This window comes from Lepidochelys kempii, chromosome 1 (genome assembly GCF_965140285.1).
Source record: "Lepidochelys kempii isolate rLepKem1 chromosome 1, rLepKem1.hap1, whole genome shotgun sequence".
Classification (NCBI taxonomy): domain Eukaryota; kingdom Metazoa; phylum Chordata; order Testudines; family Cheloniidae; genus Lepidochelys; species Lepidochelys kempii.
In genome coordinates this window covers 200,580,119-200,600,682 of record NC_136380.1, presented here as the reverse complement: position 1 = coordinate 200,600,682, position 20,564 = coordinate 200,580,119, and the positions used below count along the sequence as shown (strand labels likewise).

The 20,564-nt window shown below is 45.5% G+C and overlaps 1 protein-coding gene across 8 annotated transcripts in view; it reads left to right on the top strand.

Moving 5' to 3' along the window:
- Window positions 1-20,564, top strand: part of LOC140896406 (venom prothrombin activator pseutarin-C non-catalytic subunit) — an 81,505-nt gene that overhangs the window by 20,029 nt on the left and 40,912 nt on the right. For all 8 annotated transcript variants that reach the window (XM_078848213.1, XM_078848219.1, XM_078848222.1 and 5 more), the window contains 8 exons: window positions 103-194; window positions 3,527-3,649; window positions 5,928-6,140; window positions 8,445-8,588; window positions 9,152-9,373; window positions 10,092-10,257; window positions 19,212-19,389; window positions 20,010-20,112. In XM_078848213.1, the coding sequence (XP_078704339.1) occupies window positions 3,589-3,649; window positions 5,928-6,140; window positions 8,445-8,588; window positions 9,152-9,373; window positions 10,092-10,257; window positions 19,212-19,389; window positions 20,010-20,112 (1,087 nt within the window). In that variant the 5' untranslated portion in view covers window positions 103-194; window positions 3,527-3,588. The remainder of the gene's footprint in view (window positions 1-102; window positions 195-3,526; window positions 3,650-5,927; window positions 6,141-8,444; window positions 8,589-9,151; window positions 9,374-10,091; window positions 10,258-19,211; window positions 19,390-20,009; window positions 20,113-20,564) is intronic.

Below are 20,564 nucleotides of genomic sequence, written 5' to 3'. Positions count from 1 at the left end.
CAGGTCTCCAGTGGCCCGGTCTCCTGCCCACTCCACTGGACCACACTGAATAGCTAAGGAGCTTTACCTTTAATTTATTTCTTTTAATACTTCCTATTGCAGATTAGAAAATTCAGAGCCTGTGTTTAAGAAAATTGCCTATAGAGAGTATGAAGCAGATTTTAAGAAAGCAAAACCAACAGATACTTTCTCAGGTAAGCAGAAAATAACTTTCAACGCCAATGTCTTCCATGGGCAGGAAAACGTACCTGTATTTGTATACCCACGGCTAGCATATACTGCAAGCCAAGCAAATATAGAGAGAATTTAGGTGGCTCTTCTCTATAGCCCAGGAGCCAAAAGCCCAATCCCTTAAAAATATTGGCCTCTGTTATCAGTATTGATTAAACTGGAGAGGGTTCAAAGAAGAGCCACAAGAATGACTACAGGGTTAGACAACATGCTGTATAGTGATTGAGTTCTCAGAGTCTATCTATTTAGCGTAACAAAGAGAAGGCTAAGGTGGTGACTTGATTACAGTTTATAAGTATCTACGTGGGGTGCAAATATTTAATAATGGGCTCTTCAATCTAGCAGAGAAAGGTATAACAGGATCCAGTGACTGGAAGTTGCAGCTAGACAACTTCAGACTAGAAATAAGGTGTAAATTTTTGACAGTGAGAGTAAGTAACCATTGGAACAATTTACCAAGGGTTGTGCTGGATTCTCCGTCACTGGCTATTTTTAAATCAAGATTCAGAGCTTTTCTAAAAGATCTGCTCTTGGAATTGTTCTGGAGACGTTCTATGGCCTCTTATACAAGAGGTCAGCCTAGATCAGAGGTTCTCAAACTGTGGCTTGGGACCACAAAGTGGGTCATGACAATGTTCCCTCTAATTTTTGACAGGCCCTGTGTGTGCAAAAAATCACTTCTGTGCAAATTTTTATGCGTGCCGTGTTTCGCCATGTGCAGAGGGTTTAGGATCTGTGTGCGCGCGCACATGGCACAGCTTAGAGGGAAAAATGATCACGACTCCATTTTAATGGAGTCGTCATGGGCTGTCATTAGCCTTGCTGGGGCCCAGGACCGAAGCCCAAGGGCTTCAGTCCTGAGTGTGTGGGAGGCCCTCAGGTAACAGGCCCCCCCACCTCGGGCTGAAGCTCTTGGGATTCAGCTTTGGCCCCCCCACCAAGAGCAGTGGGGGTCTGGCTTTGCACTCCCCCAACCTCGCCCTGCACGGGGCAGCCGGATTCCGGTGGGCTCAGACTCCGGTCCCCGCTCCTGGGGTCATGTAGCAATTTTTGTTGTCAGAAGGTGGTTTCAGTGCAATGAAGTTTGAGGACCCCTGGACTAGCTGATGACAATGGTTCCTCCTGGCCTTGGAATTTATGAATCAAAAGTGACTAGTAATTGGAGTTCCCATTTTTGGGTCACTGATTTGGGATGCCTTAAGAGGGGCTGATTTTCTGAGTCAGGTGGGCTCAGCACTTTTTGCAAATCAAGCCACTTTACAGTATTTCAAACTGGGCACCCAAAATCACTAGCCACCTTTGAAAATGTAAGTCATTGACTGTTTTCAGCTTCATAACCAGGAGATTTTGACTGTCTTGCCTATTGCATGTTTCTAATATATTGCTATGATCATACTGTTGCAGAATGATCCTTTCTGTGGGATCATTCGTGCTCCTAGAACGTCATCTGTGTGATGGGTCTGTATGCGGTGCCGTTGCTGGCCATACAGGCGTACACTACTGCAGCATTTGCAGAATATGTGGGCACCCATTTCTGGAAGCCGGTTTGTGTATTTCCAGAACTTGAAAAATGTGGGTGTTGCTCCCTTCCACTGCTATCAATCTCCCACACATGTAGCGCTGTGCAAAACAGTCTCACTGATCACACTCAATCCTCCAACCCCAGGCTCTGTTTGACACCATTTGCCATCCTCTGCCTGGGCTCATGCTGGACCAGTGCACAGCTGCAGAGGCTCTCCCCTTAGTACTCCCCATGATGGATTCCACCACTCCTGTACTCAAACCCACCCTCTCCCTACACTCCACTCCAAGGTTTAGTTGAACAGGAGGCATGTGATAATTGTGAAGCAGATAACATACTCTCACGCTCTGCACAGAGCCTAACACAATTGCTCTTTTACTTAATCACATAAAGCACAAGACAATACAGATGATATAGAACACAAGAACCATCCTCAGCGCAATGTGCCTAGCTAGCTCACTCTTCCCTTGGGAGTCCTTGGAGGGACACCTGTGTCCAGGAAGGTAGGCAGGCAGGGTTTCCCCTGCCTCATGCAGGCTGTTACATGTTGGGTGGCTTATCCCACATGGAGTTTCCTTCCCCCAGCCTGTGACCTTGCTCTCTCCTGCACAGTGCTTCCCCTTCCTGTGTGGTGGCTGCATTGATATGCCCCTTTCCAATACTTGGCTTCCTTTGTTCTATCTTTTGGTAACTTTTCATTGTTCCATAAAAGCCCTCCCCTCAGATAGGATGGGTAAAGCTGGCTTTTCCCTATGATGCAGTCACTGGGTGGAGTGAGGTGCTACTCATTGACAGGTGCTATGTATTTACAGGTAAATGTCTAGTTAAATAAAAAGAAACCACCTTTGCAAGGGTTTGCTCCATTTGTGCATCAATGTCAATGGAAAAAATCCTTTTGACTGCAGTGGAAGATGCCTCAGGCCATCGCTACAATACCTTTCTTACCAACCCCTTTTCCTCAGCATGCGTTCTGTGACTGAAGGAGCTTTTCTTCCCTGATTGTGAGTATATCTACGCTGCACTGGGAAGTGTGATATCAGTGCAGGTATGCATACCCACACTAGCTTAAATGTAGCTAACGTGGCTAAAAGTAGCAAAGAAGATGCAGGAGCATGGGCTTCAGTGTGGGCTCCTCCCAGGTATGTACTGACATTGTTAACCTGCACCTGGGTCTGCGCTATTGCCTCTTTTCTGCTACTCTTAGCCGTGCTATCTAGATTAAAGCCGCTTGGCAAGGCATTCCCATGCTAGCAACTGCATGTCCCACTGAAGTGGAGGCATACTTTGTGTTGTGGAGGCTGTTGCTCTGGATGTTGCATTAAACACTCCCTAAGACTTCTGTCTGCTTTCCTAAAACTCTGGTAGTACCGGTGACTAATTTGTAAAGGGAGAAATCCTCTTCCCAACTTTTAAGCTGTCTGTTCACTGAACTTTCCATCTCCAGGAAACAGCCTTCTCTGTTCATGTGCAGAATTTTCCGATGATTTTCAGTGTCCTTTGCTGAATATATAATTCACGACCTCATTTACATTGGGCAACATCTTGTTAGATCCTTGTTTGCCTTTCCACCATCCAGGTATTTCACAGCTAAATCACTGGATAGCATTAATCCTCATTGCACTGGCATTAAATCCTCTGCCTTTATTTTGTGCAACTTGTCCTTTAACAGGAGTTCACTTTCCCACTCAGGAGAAGGTACCTGTCTCCCTTTCACTAAGATGCACCATTTGATGCTCATTATCTCTTTTTCTTTTTTATGCTGAATTTCTGCAGGACTTCTGGGACCAACTCTGCATGCTGAAGTGGGAGACACTTTAGTAGTTCACTTTAAGAACATGGCCAACAAACCACTGAGCATTCACCCACAAGGCATAGCTTACAACAAACTATCAGAAGGTATGTGCTGTAAAATGCCATCTATTCTTTTTTTCTACTCAAGACTATATAATCTTAGATAGAGAAGGGCTGAAAACCAAGTCCAGGGTATGGACACCATCGACCTTTGATGTCAGGTCGTAATTTGGGCAGCAAGCAGGATGTAATTTGGTCCCCAAGAAAACATGGGCTCCAAGGCTACCTAGGGACATGAGGGGAATGCCTAGTGTAGGTAAGACCGTCTGTGTATAGGTCTCTTATTTTCAATCCATCTCTCTGAGTGCTGTGTGCCTTTTGGCAAACAAATCATACTTTTGTTTTGAAGAGGCTGCTTCTGTGTCACTGCGTACTACCACTGACCACAGGCTCCCCAGGAGAACCTCTTGCAGGTGCCAAGCTGTTGGGCCTGCTCAATATCATGGTTGGCAACCAGGGAGGTGTGACCCAGAGACCAAGTCAGGGAGTGGTTGGATCAGGGGATCTCACCCCAAAAAGAAGTGGAGGCACAGCCCTGCCACTTGAAAGGGATGCAGTCGGGGGACTGGAACAGGGTCTCAGAAGGGGTGGCCTACCCAGGGACTATGACAAAGGATACTTGGTATCTCCCAGGAGGAGCTCAGCTTCTTGCAAGATCTGGCCTGTGGCTGTCAGTTGTTAGAGGCATGGTACTAATATATCCTGCTGGTTGTCGAGAATGCCATAGAGACCAAATCAAACTTGAGTAAAGCTATCAGTTTAAAACAGTGCCACTCTATCCTGCCAAATGATTTACCAACATCCATTAATAAAATTAAGGATGGAATCCAATTTGATGTTAACTTCTTCTAACTGGCGCTCAATCAGCTAGATTGCATAGAGCTGCAAGTGCAACAAGGGGGTAGAAAATAGAGTGGTGAGGGAGGAAATGCTCAGAAAATCCCCCAAAGACTGATGACCTGTGACCTTTGAATCTAGTCTGTGGCTGTTTATGCACTAAATGAACTGCACAACATTGTCCTGCCTCCTCACACGCTGTTTACTCCAAACACCTACAGTTTTCAGAAAGAACCTTACCCTAAAGATTGGGAACTATCCTCCCATACAGTAAATGTTTAAATGTGTGTGTTAAAGAAAATGTATTTATATTCTTTCAGTTCCAAGGCTTTAGAGTTCAAGGTATTTGCCACCATTGGTAATGGGTTCGTTATTACTGAATATGCGCCCAATTTGCACTTTGTGTCTCATTTTCACCAGTGCAAAGTGAATGTAAAGCACTTCCATGTCAGAATGGTAGCATTTTACACTCCCTTTGCACTGGTTTCAGTGACTGCACGTGGGCTGTCAGCTTGCAAATATTTAATTGCATTAGGGTTGATGATGTCATAGGTGGTTGAAATGTTTTGAATCTCGAAACAATATCTGGAAAAATGTTCTCCCTTTTCAGCAACTCTCGAGGGGGTTGGGATTTTTTTCAGATGTTGAAATTTCAAACTGTGTGAATACATTTTTTGCAAAAACGTCCAAGATTTCCCAGCCCACCCCTCCTCCACCCCACCCCCCAGTTCTAGATGATCTTGTTCCTTGCTATTAATCAGTTTGTCGGGAGAGCTCTCTGAGGTTTTCTTTAATGCCTTGTTCGTATGGTGAGCCCAAGAGGAGTTTTGCTCTCAGCTGAGTGGGAGCAGAGTCGAGCTCTGTGTTGAGGAACGATCACATGTCACTGAAAATCTCCGATTCTGTTTGATGATGGTTCAGGGTGATATTTCACTGATTTCTCATCTTATTTGCAGCTAGAATTTTGATAACCTCCAGGAAGCCTTCTTGTTAAGTGAACATATTTATTGGCTGTAGACAATGCAAACAAATTAAATACATAAATGCAATGTTATCACCATTCAGATTTGTAATGCACAAAAGTCGGAAGGCTGCAGTAGCTCCTACCGGGCCAGTGTTATGGAGGGAGGCTGGACCAGGATCAGTGGAGAGCTGGTGAATTGGGCAGCTAGTACCTTCTCAATCACTCCTGACTCCAACCATGGAGAGGCTGAGCAGTTGTACTATGCTCCCCCACCACATCAGCCTGGGTAAATGAAACCGACTACTGGTCTTGATTCTGCTCTCAGGGACACCAGTGAGAATCGGGAGTAACTCTGCTGAAGTGAATGGAGTTACACCATTGTAAAGCTGGTGCAGGTGAGAGAAGACTCAAGCTCTCTGTGTATGGGTGGCAATGGTCGTAAAAACCCTGTTCACACGTTCATCAGTCCCTCCCTCCCTCAATGCCACCTCTACCTCCCTCTCTCGACTTCTACCTATGCAGGTTCCCTGTATGCTGACCGAACATCTTCTTTTGAAAAACTGGACGATGCTGTGCCTTCAGGCCTGGTGTATAAATACACATGGGAGATCACTGCAGAAATTGGGCCTAAAGAAGCCGACCCTCCCTGTCTCACCTATATCTATTACTCACATGAGAACATGGTGGTGGACTTTAACTCTGGTCTGGTTGGAGCATTGCTTATATGTAAAAAAGGTAACCAAAATGCTGTGGGTAGACAAAAGCTATAAAATGTCGGCTGGTCTACTGTTTCAGTGGCCTAGCACATTCTGATAGTGTTGCTTTCTGTTCTGGTAATGATAAAAACAAAAAATATAAAAATCAAGCTTGAAGATTGTATCATAATGTGAGAAGGCATTTCATTTCCCTCTTCCCTTCTCGTGTTTCTGGGCAGGCAGTTTAGAGAAAATTGATTTTTATTTCCTCTGTCTTTATTTTAGGGCTCAAGGTTACAGTGTTCTGGACTAGCTGTAATGCACACTAGTTTCTGGAATAATTCTAATTGTAGGCAGGGCTGGTAACACCGTTTTATATTAAAGTTGCCTGACATTTCCCATTTTGAGACCCCCAACTTCAGTTGCTTATAACTTTGTGAAACTTTAACTGTTCAGGCTGGAATTTACCATTCCAGGTGTCTGCCTCAGATGGAATTATTTTGGAAAGTTGTACCCAAAACTGATCAACTGTTTCCGAGAACGAGGCTAGGAAGAAACACTTTGTTTTGCGCATATTAAAAAACCATTAAGACTGTTTTGTTGAGAAACTCTAGCATCCTCATGCTTTGGAGCAGGAATGTGAAATTTGGCAAAGGGGAGTGGCCTTTCTGTTAGGGATGCGCTTTTTCTGTTCACGTGAAAATCTGCAAAATTTGGCTGTGTTATAAGCCTTTGAAAAATTTCAGTTTGCACATGCTTAGTAGTGTCATGCTAGAGTTTAGTGGCTAAAATCTCCAAAGATTCTGTCTTCACTGAGCATGCTCCATCCCCTCATTGATAGTAACTGCTATTCTATATGATCTCAAACAGACATTAGATATTTGCAGCAGATCTGAGATGGACATGAATCGGTGATCTAAGGGAAAGTCTCCTTAGCTCCTTGTCAGTCCCCCGAGCCATCCATTCCACAGGATTATATATTTTTCCTTTGCTAAAGGCTAGTATATGAGTTATTTAGTTTGGTTCTCTCCTTCCTTGAGAAAAGTTTGTTGTGTGGAATGACTTGGGTAAAGCACATTGATTAAATGGGTTTGTACATTTAGTCGTTCCCAAAACAAAACAAAACCCAGAGCCCACAATGTGATACACACAAATTCACCTCCGCACACAATGACTTCAAGAGGCTTCATGTGAGTGTGGGGTCTGCCCACTCACACTGCATTGTAGGATTGACACCATAGTCAATAATGTTCCTTTCAAGAATTTGGAATGTTAATGCTCTTGTATTATAAATTATCTATTATTATAGTCTCCTCCTCTCATCAGAGCTCTTTCCCCTTCGGTGTTTTATTGTGATCCTTGCTGGAAAGTTCTGATGATGTAGCTGATGTGACTGTGTATATGAATATTTTGAAAATATTTATTTTCCTTCCTTGTGTCAAGCTTCTCCAAAGTCATTTATATCTGTCTGAGTCCTGGGTGCAGCGCTTAATTTCTGCCAGGGCTGAGCCCCAGCACCTCTAGACTGAGCAGTTTATAGCCCCAGCACCTCAGGTCTTTCCGCATCACTTATGAAAGTAAAAAAATTGCTTGAGCCCCAGCACCTCTTTCATTACAAATTAAGCACTGTCTGGGCGATACAAGTCAAATAAACAAGCAATATATTGAAAACAAGTTTGCATTTCTGATGTTTCTAATCTATTGGAAGAAACAGTGAGATGAAACTAGATTTGGGTGGGATGGCAATACATATGTGTATACAATATAAATGCATCTCACCTCTAAGTCACCAGTCCTATTCTCTTCTGTATAGGTTCTTATACTACACTCATCATTGCAGTATCTGCCCATGGCAGTAATGACCAAAAATCCTTACCATGTGAAGGGTACTTGCTTGTCTGTGTGAAATGATTTGGGGGTGTCAGTCCAGTACCAAGGGGGCAGCTGTTCATATTGAAAGAAACTCAGCTACACCTGGCATTAATCTGGTAGTCCCAGAAGAGAAGCCAAGGACTGAATTGGACCTCAAGACGAATTTCCTTTCTCACTGTCAGGGATGGTCTCTGTGGCACATTACCAGAGTAGTTTAGAGGGAGGATGCACTGATGCTCCCTCTGCTGAACCTGTTCTGTGGATGCTAGAGGCTTTCAGTCTCCAAAGCTGCCAATCCAGCACCTTTCCCCAGAACTAAATTCACCTCAAGCACATTTTGAAAAGACGTCCTATGTGCCCAGGTGCAGCTGGCACATGCGGAAAGCTCATGGAATAGATCTGGATGCCTTTTAGTTGATGTGAGCTGCTTTTATTTTTGCCTTTATCTGATACCTCTTGTTTCCTCCCACAGGAAGCCTGAAGGAAGATGGGACACAGAAGCTGTTTGACAAAGAATATGTGTTGATGTTTGCTGTGTTCGATGAAAGCAAAAGCTGGCAAAAATCAACCTCTCTCCTGTACACGATTAATGGTTACGCTAATGGGACGTTGCCAGGTACCGTACGTACTCGTGGTGTCCAGCCAGAGTCCACAAACTGTGTATTACTCCTCACTGCAGCATACACTAGAGGGCTGTAGAAAGCAAACAGAAGGAGTAGAGTGGCACAGACTCATGTATAACCTTACGTTGAGCATCTGGTTCCACAAGGGAGCATGTGTGCGCTCCCACCCACCACCGCTTTCCCCTGCAGTCTGCCCTTGGTGCCAAGAGCACATGGCTTCCAAGGGCGTGGCTGTTTGTGCAGAGAGACAATTAAATCTCTTCCTGCCACCCACTGGATAAGGAGTGAGGTTTTTCAAAAGCACCTACGTGAGTTAGGCACTCAACTCCCATTGGCTTCAATGGGATTTAGACTCCTAATCCACTTAAGTACTTTTGAAAATCCCACCCATGGCCTATACAGTATCCATCCTAGACATGGCCATTGAGATATCAGAGAGACTTTATTAAAAGTGCAGAGTGGGTATTCACTTTTCACCTACCAGTGGGAATTAATGAACCATTCTGTGATTCTGGGATGATTCGCCTGTGTTCTGAACCCTGCTGTTTTGTTTCAGACCTAGGAGCTTGCACATACGATAACATTAGCTGGCATTTGATAGGAATGAGCTCCAAACCAGAGATTTTCTCCATCCATTTCAATGGGCAAGTCCTGGAACAAAATCGTCGCAAGGTCTCGACCATCAGCCTTGTGGGAGGTGCATCGACCACAGCAAACATGACCGTGAGCCAGAAAGGAAGGTGGCTGATATCTTCTCTTGTCCAGAAGCATCTGCAAGGCAAGGGAACATCTGTTCAGGTGGCAGTTATACAGTTAGAGTGTCATTCTTGTCTCTTCCTCCTTATCTCCTAAAGTGCTGCTAAGTTTGTCAAATGTGGTGGCTAACGCATTTGGGATCATCCTAGGAAATCAGTGGAAACAGGGCATTTTGTTTAAATTAGGGTTGCAAGATGGGGCTCATTAGGATGACTGCTGCAAAGGGGTTAGAGGGCAACAATGAATATAACTTAGTTTTTAACTCTTTGGGAAGTGCTCAGATGAGCCTCATTATAAAAAAAAACCTGGAGATTGACCAGCTTTTTCAGGAGAAACAGAGAACTTTTGCAGTTTAGTAGGCAAAAAATCTTTTCTGCTCATCTTTAACAGTGGATGTTAGTTTCCCCCTGGAGTGAAGAGATCTCTGTTGTAATGGATCAGTGGATTCCCTCTTGTGAAAGGTTGGAGGGCTCATTTAACAGAAAAGGGGCAGTTCTTGCTGTCAGTTAGGCTGGTATTTTCAAGGGAGGCTATGCGAGTTAGTTGCTGAGCTCTCAGCTGAGCTCCCACAAGCCCTTTTGAAAATACCACCCTTAATGCCTGAACTCTTCTTTTTTTTCAACCTGAATAGACTCAGGTCAATGAGTGAATGTTTTCATGCATCCTGAGCTGATGGGCTGTAGGAATGCCGTGTTCATAGGACTAACAGTAACCATTGTACTGTGTCTCTCTTCAACCAGCTGGAATGCACGGTTACCTCAACATAACAGAATGTGCGGGGAAAGACGTGTTCAAGAAGAAATTATCCTTTAAGGAATTGCGTATGATTAAGGACTGGGAATATTTCATTGCTGCGGAAGAAGTCACCTGGGATTATGCTCCAGAAATTCCAGAGACCATTGATAGGTAAAACGGTGAACTGTACTGTGCTGATGAATGTTAACTTGAGGCGGCTTAGGAAATGCGCTATATAATGTAAAGTCCTAGCCCTTAAGAACTCCTTCTGCATATTTTTCACAGGAACTCAATCTTGTAGAAGAGGAGGAATATTAGAGGCAGGGTTGCATGGTATTTATGGAATGCACTATGTAGAAGTCCTAGTAAATGGCTTCTGAAGGGCTCTACCCGGCTGAATAAGTGAATGTGTCAGGCTCCAGGTTCTAGGTGGTCAAGCCTGGTGGTTAGAGCAGTAGTCGAAGCCGGACATAGAGTTGGGACAGGGCAGTGCTGAAACTAAGGTCCAGGGACAGGCGCTGGGTTAGAACCAAGGTCAGAGTCCATAGACGAGCCCAGTCAGGATCACAGTCAGATACCAGAAGCAGGCCAAAGGTTGAAGCCAGGTTGGAGACAGTCCAAGGGCCTGGGGTTCAGGAGGTGGGTACAGGGTTAGAGCAGGTCAGGAACATGTCTGGGGCAGAGTCAGAGTAGGGCACAGAGAAGATTGGAGCAGGCTCAGAGGTGAAAGTAAGCCGGTACACCCCGGTACAGCGTACCAGCAAGAGCCGGTGCACCATACTGGGGAAGCCCGGCTTCCCCAAGGGGCAATTTAAAGGGCCTGGGGCTCCCAGCAGTGGCTGGAGCCCCAGGCCCTTTAAATAGCCTCCAGAGGCCCGCTGCTGGAGCCCTGGTGGGAGAGGGGGGAAGAGGAGGAGGAAGAGAAGGAGAAGGAGGGGCGGGGCACTTCCTTTACAGGGTGGGCTGGAGCTGGCTCTGACCCCCTCAGCCCCACCCCTTCAACCCTAGGCCCCGCCCCTTCCGGGGACCAGACCTGGCCCCAGCGTACCGGTAAGTCACTTGACTTGCTTTCACCCCTAGCAGGCTAGAACAAAGCCTGGGCAAGGCTGAAGCCAGAACAGGGGCAGGATCAAGGACAAGGTGGAAGCCTAGGGAGTCTGACACCACAAGGCAGCAGGTGGTTTCCTAGGCGAGGGGTGCTGTTGTGCAGACAAAGGCCATGTCTATGTGACAAAATGATGTCCACCTAAGTTACATCAGCATACAGCCACTGCAGTAATTACATCAGTTTTGCGTGTCCACACTGCACTGTTTTTGTCGGCGGTGCGCATTCTCACTAGCAGCACTTGTATCAATGCAAAACGAGTCGCGCAGGGGTGACTAGGAACATGATTTCAACGTCCCATAATGCAGTGTTCTCCATCTCATAATTTCATCTGCATCCCATAACGTTCCACGCCTCTTCTCAAAATCCCCACAAACCTGTGCCTCTCTCCTGGCTGTCCATTATCTGTGTCAGAAGCATGGATCCTGCACAGCTCTGCACTGTTGTGATGAGTGTTGTGAGAATGGCGTGCCTGGTCCTGCAGTATTTGCAGAGCCGCCAGAGGAGCTGCAGGGAACGTGACAATTTCTTGGAGGCTAGATTTGCTCTGGGACATAGAAAGAAACAATTCAAAGTTGTTGATGGCATTCATGATGGAGCTGGAGCTGGGCCGGAGAAAGAAGCACTGACGGGTGGGATCACGTCAGGTTTGGGAAGATGAGCAGTGGCTGCAGAACTTTCGGATGTTCTTGGATCTATGTGCTGAACTCACCCCAGCCCTCCTGCGCAGCAACACCAAAATGAGATCTGCACTGAGAGTGGAGAAGTGAGTGGTAATTGCACTGTGGAAACTTGCAATGCCCGACTGCTACTGATCAGTTGGGACTCAGTTTGGAGTTGGGAAATCCAACAAGTTTCCACATACACAGGTCAGTGTATTTGCAGCTGTGATTGTCCAGGGTGTGGTGGTAGGGATAGTGCAGTGGCCCCAGAGGTCCCAGAATGCAGTTCTCTTTGGGCTGCAGAAGGAGGCGAGCACAAGATGGTTGAACCTGAAGCTCAACAAGAGTCTGCAGCATGTCTGTTTGCTGCTTGAGAAGCGCTAGCATCTCCTGCTGCACATCTCTGTCCTTTTCCTGCACCTTTCTCCTCTCCGCTCTATCCCTGGCCTGCTGTCCTCAAGGGTGAACATCCAAGCCCCGTGCTTGGTATCCAAAGGAGCAGAGGCTTGCAGGATCTCTTGGAATATGCCATCCCTCTTCTTCCTTCTCCTCCTTATATGGCTGCAGTCCAGTCATGATGAGTACGACCATGAAGGGAAGAGGGGGGGAATGAAGGGGATAGCTCATGGGCATGAGTGTGTGCATATAGGGCAATTGAACTGAATACTGGCACTGTTTTCCACAGACAGTGGTGATTTTAGCTGATATCTTACTCCTGAGGGTAATGGAGGCTGGAAGGGAACAGATCCTGCAGGTGTCTGGCTGTAAACCAGGGCCATATGCAGCCAGCCTGTGTGCTGCAAAGGTTCCGGCTGAAGTAATCACTGAGTGGCGTAGGAAAGTGTCCTACCGTTGCAGAAGAAATAAGGAAGCCCTCCCCAGAAACCTTTGGCCGAGGATTGCACACTACATCCAGAGAAGTTTCCACACAATCTCTGTGGAGGATACGCAGGACATCCTGGAGCGCACAAACTGTTCTGCAGGGACCCTCTGCCTAACTCTAGAGGGGGATGAAAAGCAGATAACAACTCTACCTCTATTGGTTGTTTCAGTACCTTACCTAGCATCAGTAAAAAAAGAGTAAATCAACAGACGTGTCCTGCAACTTTGGGCCTTCCATCCCTGCAATTTCAAAGCAAATTGCATACTTATGAGAAATTCCTTCCCCTGCATCAGGCTTGCCTGTGTTGGACTGTAGGAACTAGCTGGACTGTGCAGGACTCAAAAATATGTCCTGGCTTGCTGCACCACTGGATACCTTGGTCACCTGTCGCCATACTCCTCCTCCTCCTCCTCGCTGTTCACAGCAGAGGGCCTGAGACTCAGGTTCCTCCAAAGAATCCACAGGGCTCTTGGGAGAGGTGGTGGTGGGTTCTCCATCGAGGATAGCATGCAGCTCTTTGTAAAAGTGGCAAGACTGCAGCTCCACACCAGAGCAATTGTTGGCCTCCCTTGCCTTCTGGTATGCCTGCTGCAGCTCCTTGGCTTTCACGCAGCACTGCTGCAGGTCCCTCTTGTAGTCCTTTTTTCCAGTTTGCAGAATATGTTCTGTGCTGTTCAGATCTAATATCATTTGAAGCCCCCTTTGATAATTCCATCCTAAAATAGAAACTCTCATTTGGGCTACATAGATTTTTTTTTTTCCCTTGGGATTACAGCTTTTGTACTCTATGGTAGCTGTAAAATAGTTACCGATGGGAGACCCACCATAGCCTCTGGGGTATGTCTGAGGCATGCAACTCAGGTTGGGAGTTGGCAAATAGCACAGTGCAGTGTTGGTTGGGAATAAAGGATGTAGATTTAGGAGCTTTGCGGGTTGCAGTCTTGTATCAGACTGTATTAACCTGCTGGCTGGAAGACATCTGGTGTTGCAGAAAGCGACTTAACACAGTGGATGGTGCTTTCCACTCGTCAGGCAGCTTCTATGGTTTTCTCCAGGGTAAGGCCTTTTATCATGAGGAGTTGTTCACAAATGTTGGGGGAACTTGTTGTCTTCATGACGATTTGATCTCTGATCATTTCATCTGTTAAATTGACAAATTCACGCTGCCTATCCCTGGCAGGGTCCAGGTCAGATGACCCCAAGGCATAGATACTTCACTCTCAGTGCCAGAGCGTCAAGTTAGGCCTGGTCTACATTAAAGAGTTAGGTCAATGCAAGGCATCTTACAGTGACCTAACTATGGAAGTGTCTACCCGTTAATTTCAATCCCGCCGACGTAACTACCCCGCTCTGCCAACTAAACTCCACCTCCATGAGCAGCGTAGAGTCAAGATTGATGTAGTTAGATGGATGCAGTGTCAGTATAGACACTGCATAACTTACATCAAGTTAATGGCCTCCAGGAGGTGTCCCACAATGCCCCTCCTTGACCTCTCACCTTTTTGAACTCCACTGGAGGTATGCAGGAAGCTGCCCCTCCCCTTAAAAGCCCCATGAATTTTTGGAATTCCATTTCCTGGTTGCCCAGCTTGGAGAGCTCACCTAGCAACTGACTATGCTAACTACATGTTGCAGGCACACTCCTGCCTGTACTACACAGGAGGTATTAGATTTCCTGGATCTGTGGGGAGAAGAGGCTGGTCAGGAACAGCTCCGATCCATCTGTAGAAACTTAAATATATACAAGCAGATCACTTGGGGCATGGGAATTGGACTTTCCAGAAGTTTTCACAGATACTGCAGGTGTTGCAAAAAGGTTCAAGCACAAGTGCCAGCTACAAAATAATGTGGTTCCTGTACAACATAAAATGCAAAACATACCAGTTGCAGTGAGACAACCACTCAAGGAGATTCCGAAACAACATAAAGCAGATACGATTGAACGAGTTGATTCATCAGAATGGGTTTCTCCTATCATTCTCACCAGGAAGCCCAATGGTGCTATCCACATCTATGTGGACTTGAGAGATTTAAACTCCAGCATAGTTGTGTATTGTCATCCTCTATCCAACATCAGTGAAATGCTGCTCACCTTGAAGGAGGCAAGAGTGTTTATGACTCTTGATTTATGCTCGGCTTACCACCAGATCCCCTTAATGGAAAAATCCTGCAAGTACACAGCTTTCATCACTGCAGAATGTTTTTTCCAATTCAAAAGGCCTCTGTAGCACCAGTATTCCAGAGAATGATGCCTGCAATCTTTGGTGAGAGAATGCGTGTTACTTACTTTCAAGATGACATTCTAGTGAATGGCAAAGATGAATCTGAACATGATGGCATGCTAAAAAAGGTTCTAGAAAAACTTGGATACAGATTTACCATTAGCAAGAAGAAATGTCAACTCCGTACCATCTCAGTGACATGTCTAGGGCATAGAATCTCTCAGAACGGCATACAACCAAAACCAGACCTAGTGAAAACCATTTGTGATGCACCACAGCCTGACAAAAAGCACAAACTTCAGTCCTCCTTTGGATTATGCAAATACCATTCAAAGTTTGTTATGAAAGTAGTTCTGTTGAGTCATCTCCCAAAAAAAGGACATGTAAGGTTTGAATGGGTTGACGTGTACAAGAACAGCTTTAACAAGATCAAATATGCACTGTCCACCATCCCGGCTTTAAGAACTTTTGGTTCTGTGAAACAAACAATTGTCACAAGAGAAGCTTGTGAGTAAGGCCTTGTGCTGTCTTGACTCAGCTAAAAAATGGACAGGAGTCACTATTGCATTTGCCTCCAGAGCCCTGACTGATTCTGAAAAATCTGATTCTGCCATTGCGAAAGAAGTTCTGGCATGTTTCTGGGCAGTAAGACACTTCAGAACTTACTTATGGGGTGGTGGGAGATTTATCTTAAGATCTGATCATAAACCTTTTTCACCTTTATTCATCACAAGACGTTCTGGAAAAGCAACTCCAAGAATTGCCAAATGGGTCACCAAACTAAAGGACTTTGATTTGCTGACAGTGTATCTTCCAGGAGTCAAAAACACCACTGCAGATTCTGTCTCGCCTGCTCATACCTTACCATGAGGGTGCAATAGAGAAAGATGATGAAGAGATTGTCCTTGCACAAATCTCTGCTACAACTCAATCTCAGAGTGGGTAACAGCCATGAGAGAAGACAAGGTAGTTCAGGGCTGTGATGGGGTTGCTGTACTCACCGCCGGATGGCGCCACTTTGTGGCTGTCCTGGATATTAGTTCAGTCAGGCCAGTGTCCCTCCCAGCAATTACACCCTGTCCGTTTCTCCTCTGCAGCCTCCCTTTTACTTCCAAGAGCTGCAGCGTCCTCTTTGTGACTCAGCCCTCTGGCTAAGTGACTATTGTGGTTTCCCCTTCTAGGTGCTGGAGTGTATCAATGTTCCTGCTCTCCAGCAGTCTTCCGCTTCATTAGCTCACGGTGCCACTCCTGCAGTGGGGAAACCTGGGCCCACCCTTTACTTCAGGTTCCGGCTCAGGGACCCTCTACACGACAGCCAAAATCAGTTCCCTGCACCTTGCTGCCTTTCCCTGAGCCGCTTCCATACCTCCTGGCCTGCCCCCATCCTCTGGGTTTGCCAGTCTCTTCACTCCCTCCTCCCAGGGAGTAACCCGAGGCTACCTGCCTCTGTAGCTGCAGCCACATCTCCCTTCTCCCAGAAGTGACTGCACATATCTCCCTGCTAATTCCCTGTCTTTTGTAGAAGCCTTGCCTCTCTCTCACAAGTGAGCTTCTCTCTGTTAGCTGCCTCCAACCCAAAGCTCCCCTTTTGAACCTAATTAGCTGATTGGGCCCACCTGACCTAATGCAACTCTTGCAGTTTCAGTGTGGGGAGCACACCCCATCACAAGGACCTAAAGACTTACATAGTCAATGGATGGTCTTACATGACAATGACACCAGAACACTCGGAGCTATATATAGACATGTATCACGTGAGCTGTCCTTTGTAAATGAATGGGTTTTGAGAATTGACCATCTTGTTGTGCCTACACTTGTGAGACAACGATTAATTGACCTGGCAGATGGAGGACATATGGGGATGAGTCTAACCAAAAGACAACTGCAATAAGACTTCTGGTGGCCAGGGATGGACAAGCAAGTTGAGGAAATAATCAAGACTTGCACGGCTTGTGCTAGAAGTGATAAGTCACAGAAAACCTTCAGCCTCCTTCTCACACCAGGTTTCAGAGGAACAGCCGTGTTAGTCTGTATTCGCAAAAAGAAAAGGAGTACTTGTGGCACCTTAGAGACTAACCAATTTATTTGAGCATGAGCTTTCGTGAGCTACAGCTCACTTCATCAGATGTTTACCGTGGAAACTGCAGCAGACTTTATATACACACAGAAATCATGAAACAATACCTCCTCCCACCCCACTGTCCTGCTGGTAATAGCTTATCTAAAGTGATCAACAGGTGGGCCAAATGGCCCACCTGTTGATCACTTTAGATAAGCTATTACCAGCAGGACAGTGGGGTGGGAGGAGGTATTGTTTCATGATTTCTGTGTGTATATAAAGTCTGCTGCAGTTTCCACGGTAAACATCTGATGAAGTGAGCTGTAGCTCACGAAAGCTCATGCTCAAATAAATTGGTTAGTCTCTAAGGTGCCACAAGTACTCCTTTTCTTCTCACACCAGTTCGTTATCCCAATTGTTCATGAGAGAAACCGGCTCCTGACCTAATGGGGAGCATTTGAAGATCAGTCTGTTACACAGAGGTTTGTCCTAGTATGGTAAACTATCATTCAGATTGGCCAGAAATTACATTCACTAGAAAGGTTACAGCTGAAATAGTAAATAAGTTAAAATCATTAGTTTTTGCCCAAGAAGGATTTCCCAAGGAATTGGTAACTGACCATGGAATGCAAATAACTTGTGCTGAAATGCAACGCTACCTCATTAACAATGCTATCAAACAGAAAACGGTTTCTTTCTTCAATCCAAGAGCGAGTGGTCTACTTGAGATAATGAACATACTGGTGAAAGAAAGTTTGCAGCTTACCAGTTTTCAAGTGAGACCAGGGAAAGAAGCTTTACATGAAACACTGTTTGCTTCTGGGACCACTCCACTTTCAACACCAGGATTATCACCCTTTGAACTGTTAAGAGGACACAAGGCTGGTAAATGACTTACTACCTGTCAAGGACTTACATGTTCTCCTTTTTCAACCAAACCTGATGAAACTATTCATGAATGTGTTCAGAACAAACAGGAGAAATAAAGGCAGTGTGTGTACTGTAAAGTGCTAAACCTCACAAATTTGAAATTGGAGCTCTTCTTCATGTGAAGCTGTCATACAAAGTCAAAAAAGAACGTTCAGGATATTCCTTTCCTTTGCAGTTAACAGAAATCTGAGAAGATTCTGCTGGATTACTAGAGCAAAAGAAATAGAACACTTCAAGACTGTCCACAGTTCATCAGCCAACAGCTGAAGAAGAGAATGCTGATTTCCATCTTGGACCAGAGAACGCTGATGACACCAATAGTAATGATGGACAATTTATAGCAGTAGGAATTGCTCCACTACCCGGTCTTGTTCGTGCCTCTCCAGGTATTAGGAGAAGTGTGAGACATAGGAGACTGCCTAAAAGATTGGAAGACTTTATTACAGGACTCAAGTGATGGTCTGGAAGTGACTGAAATTTTACAATGGTTATTCTAAAGGGGAAAGGTGTGGTGCAGATAGCTATCCCAGTGTGTGTTTGCAAATTTGTTCCCAGCGGACTCCTGTAGCTTTGAGTTCAGGAATTACAATTCCCAGGATGCAGCAGGGGAGAGGGAGGATTGAGAGGAGAAGGAAAGGGAGAGAGTGAGGGGAATAAATCTGACCTTTACTGTTATCACGCTTCCACAGCATTTCTCAAAAGGATCCAGGTACAAAACAGCCACAGCTCATGGCTAAAACACAACTTCTCACCTTATTTCATGAACCCTACCTATTCTTAGTCATCATTGGGAATTCCACTGTCTTTGAAACCTTGGTGTAATGTTAATTAAGTCTAGTCTCTTGATTTGGATTCAGGATATCAGAGTTCAATTCCTGGCTCTGCCACAGACTGTGACACCTTGGGCAAGTGACTCAGTCCCTCTGTGCCTCCTTTTCCTATTTGTAAAATGGGAGGAGTAATACTTCCTCTCTCCCCTCCTTTGTTTGTCTTGAAAATTTCGATTGGAAGCTTTCTGAGGCAGAAGCTATCTCATACTATGTGTTTGTACAGTGTCTCGCACAATGAGACCCCTGACCTTGGTTGGGCCTCTCGCTACTACTGTAGCACAAATCATCATAATCTATTTTATAGAGCTGTGTCTAATCTAGATCTGTTTTTTGCCATGCAGTGGGGCTTCCGCCATTTCCCGTGGGAGAGTATTCTATCATCTAGTGGATCTCACCATTAAGAAGATTTTATTGATACTTTTTTTTTTTTTAAGGCAATATAAAGCTCAGTCCTTGGACAACTTCTCAAATCTCATTGGGAAGAAGTATAAAAAGGCCGTTTTCAGGCAGTATGAAGATGCCAACTTCAATAAGCTTCTGGAGACTCCCCGGCCCAAGGAAATGGGAATTCTGGGCCCTGTTATCAGAGCTCAGGTTAGAGACACAATCACGGTAAGTGGCGAGGGCCAAATACAAAGACTGTTATGTACTGTGGTGTATCTTACTGTAAATGTAAAATAACTTACTGTAAATAAGAAACAGCTTGTGTTGTAGTCTTTGTCAGATAATGTATAATGTACCACTTGGTAAGGCAAGTCCCATCTTTTCATGTGCTGTATATTTATACCTGCTACAGTATTTTCAACTCCATGCATCTGATGAAGTGGGGTTTATCCCACAAAAGCTTATGCCCAAATAAATTGGTTAGTCTCTAAGGTGCCACACAGACTCCTCGTTGTTTTTACGGAATCCCCGTGATTCCAGTCCATGGCTAGCACTCTCCATGGCTTCGTGTGCCTGGCCGTGTGGGAAGTGCTCCTGAGGATGCCATTCTCATCAGCCGCCTGAGACCAGGCAGCACAAGAGGAATCCCAATCAGTGCGGTCCACAAATGTTCATGTTGCAGTAGAGCTTCTGGTTTAATATCCCCAGATTTTTCTTTTAAGGAGCGTTTCTTCCCCTGAGCACTTTCAGTGCTGAAATCATGCAAGTTTCGCTCTCCCTGGGATTTACCCAGACCAGGATTCACTGAATGCTGAACTCAAACTTTCTGCATCTCCATATCTACGTAGATCGTGTTCAGAAATATGGCCAGTCGACCCTACAGCATTTACCTTCATGGAGTGACGCTTTCAAAAGATGCAGAAGGAGCCACTGACCGCCTGGATTCCACAGGTCAGAAACTGTTCACATTTGCACAATATCGAAAGTCTTACTTTGTGTAGGGTCTCTCTTTGCCTTTAGGAGGTCATGTAACTGATTAGGGCATAGGAGTGGGAGTCCTGGGTTCTGTTCCCAGCTCTGCCGCTGACCTGCTGTGTGATTTTGGGAAAGTTGTGTCTCTTCTCTGTGCCTCAGTTTTCCCCATCTGTAAAATGGGGATTATGATAAGTGCCCACTTTTGTAAAGTGCTTTGAGATCTACAGATGAAAAATCAAATGTAAATATGCTAAGCAGCACTATTATTTAAAAAATGCCTGCGTGGACGTGGTCCTCGACTTCAATGAGCTCATGTCAGTTTACACCAGCCAAGGGTCTCGCTGACGTAACATAAGAACGGCCATACTGGGTCAGACCAAAGGTCCATCTGGCTTCGTATCCTGTCTGACAGTGGCCGGTACCAGATG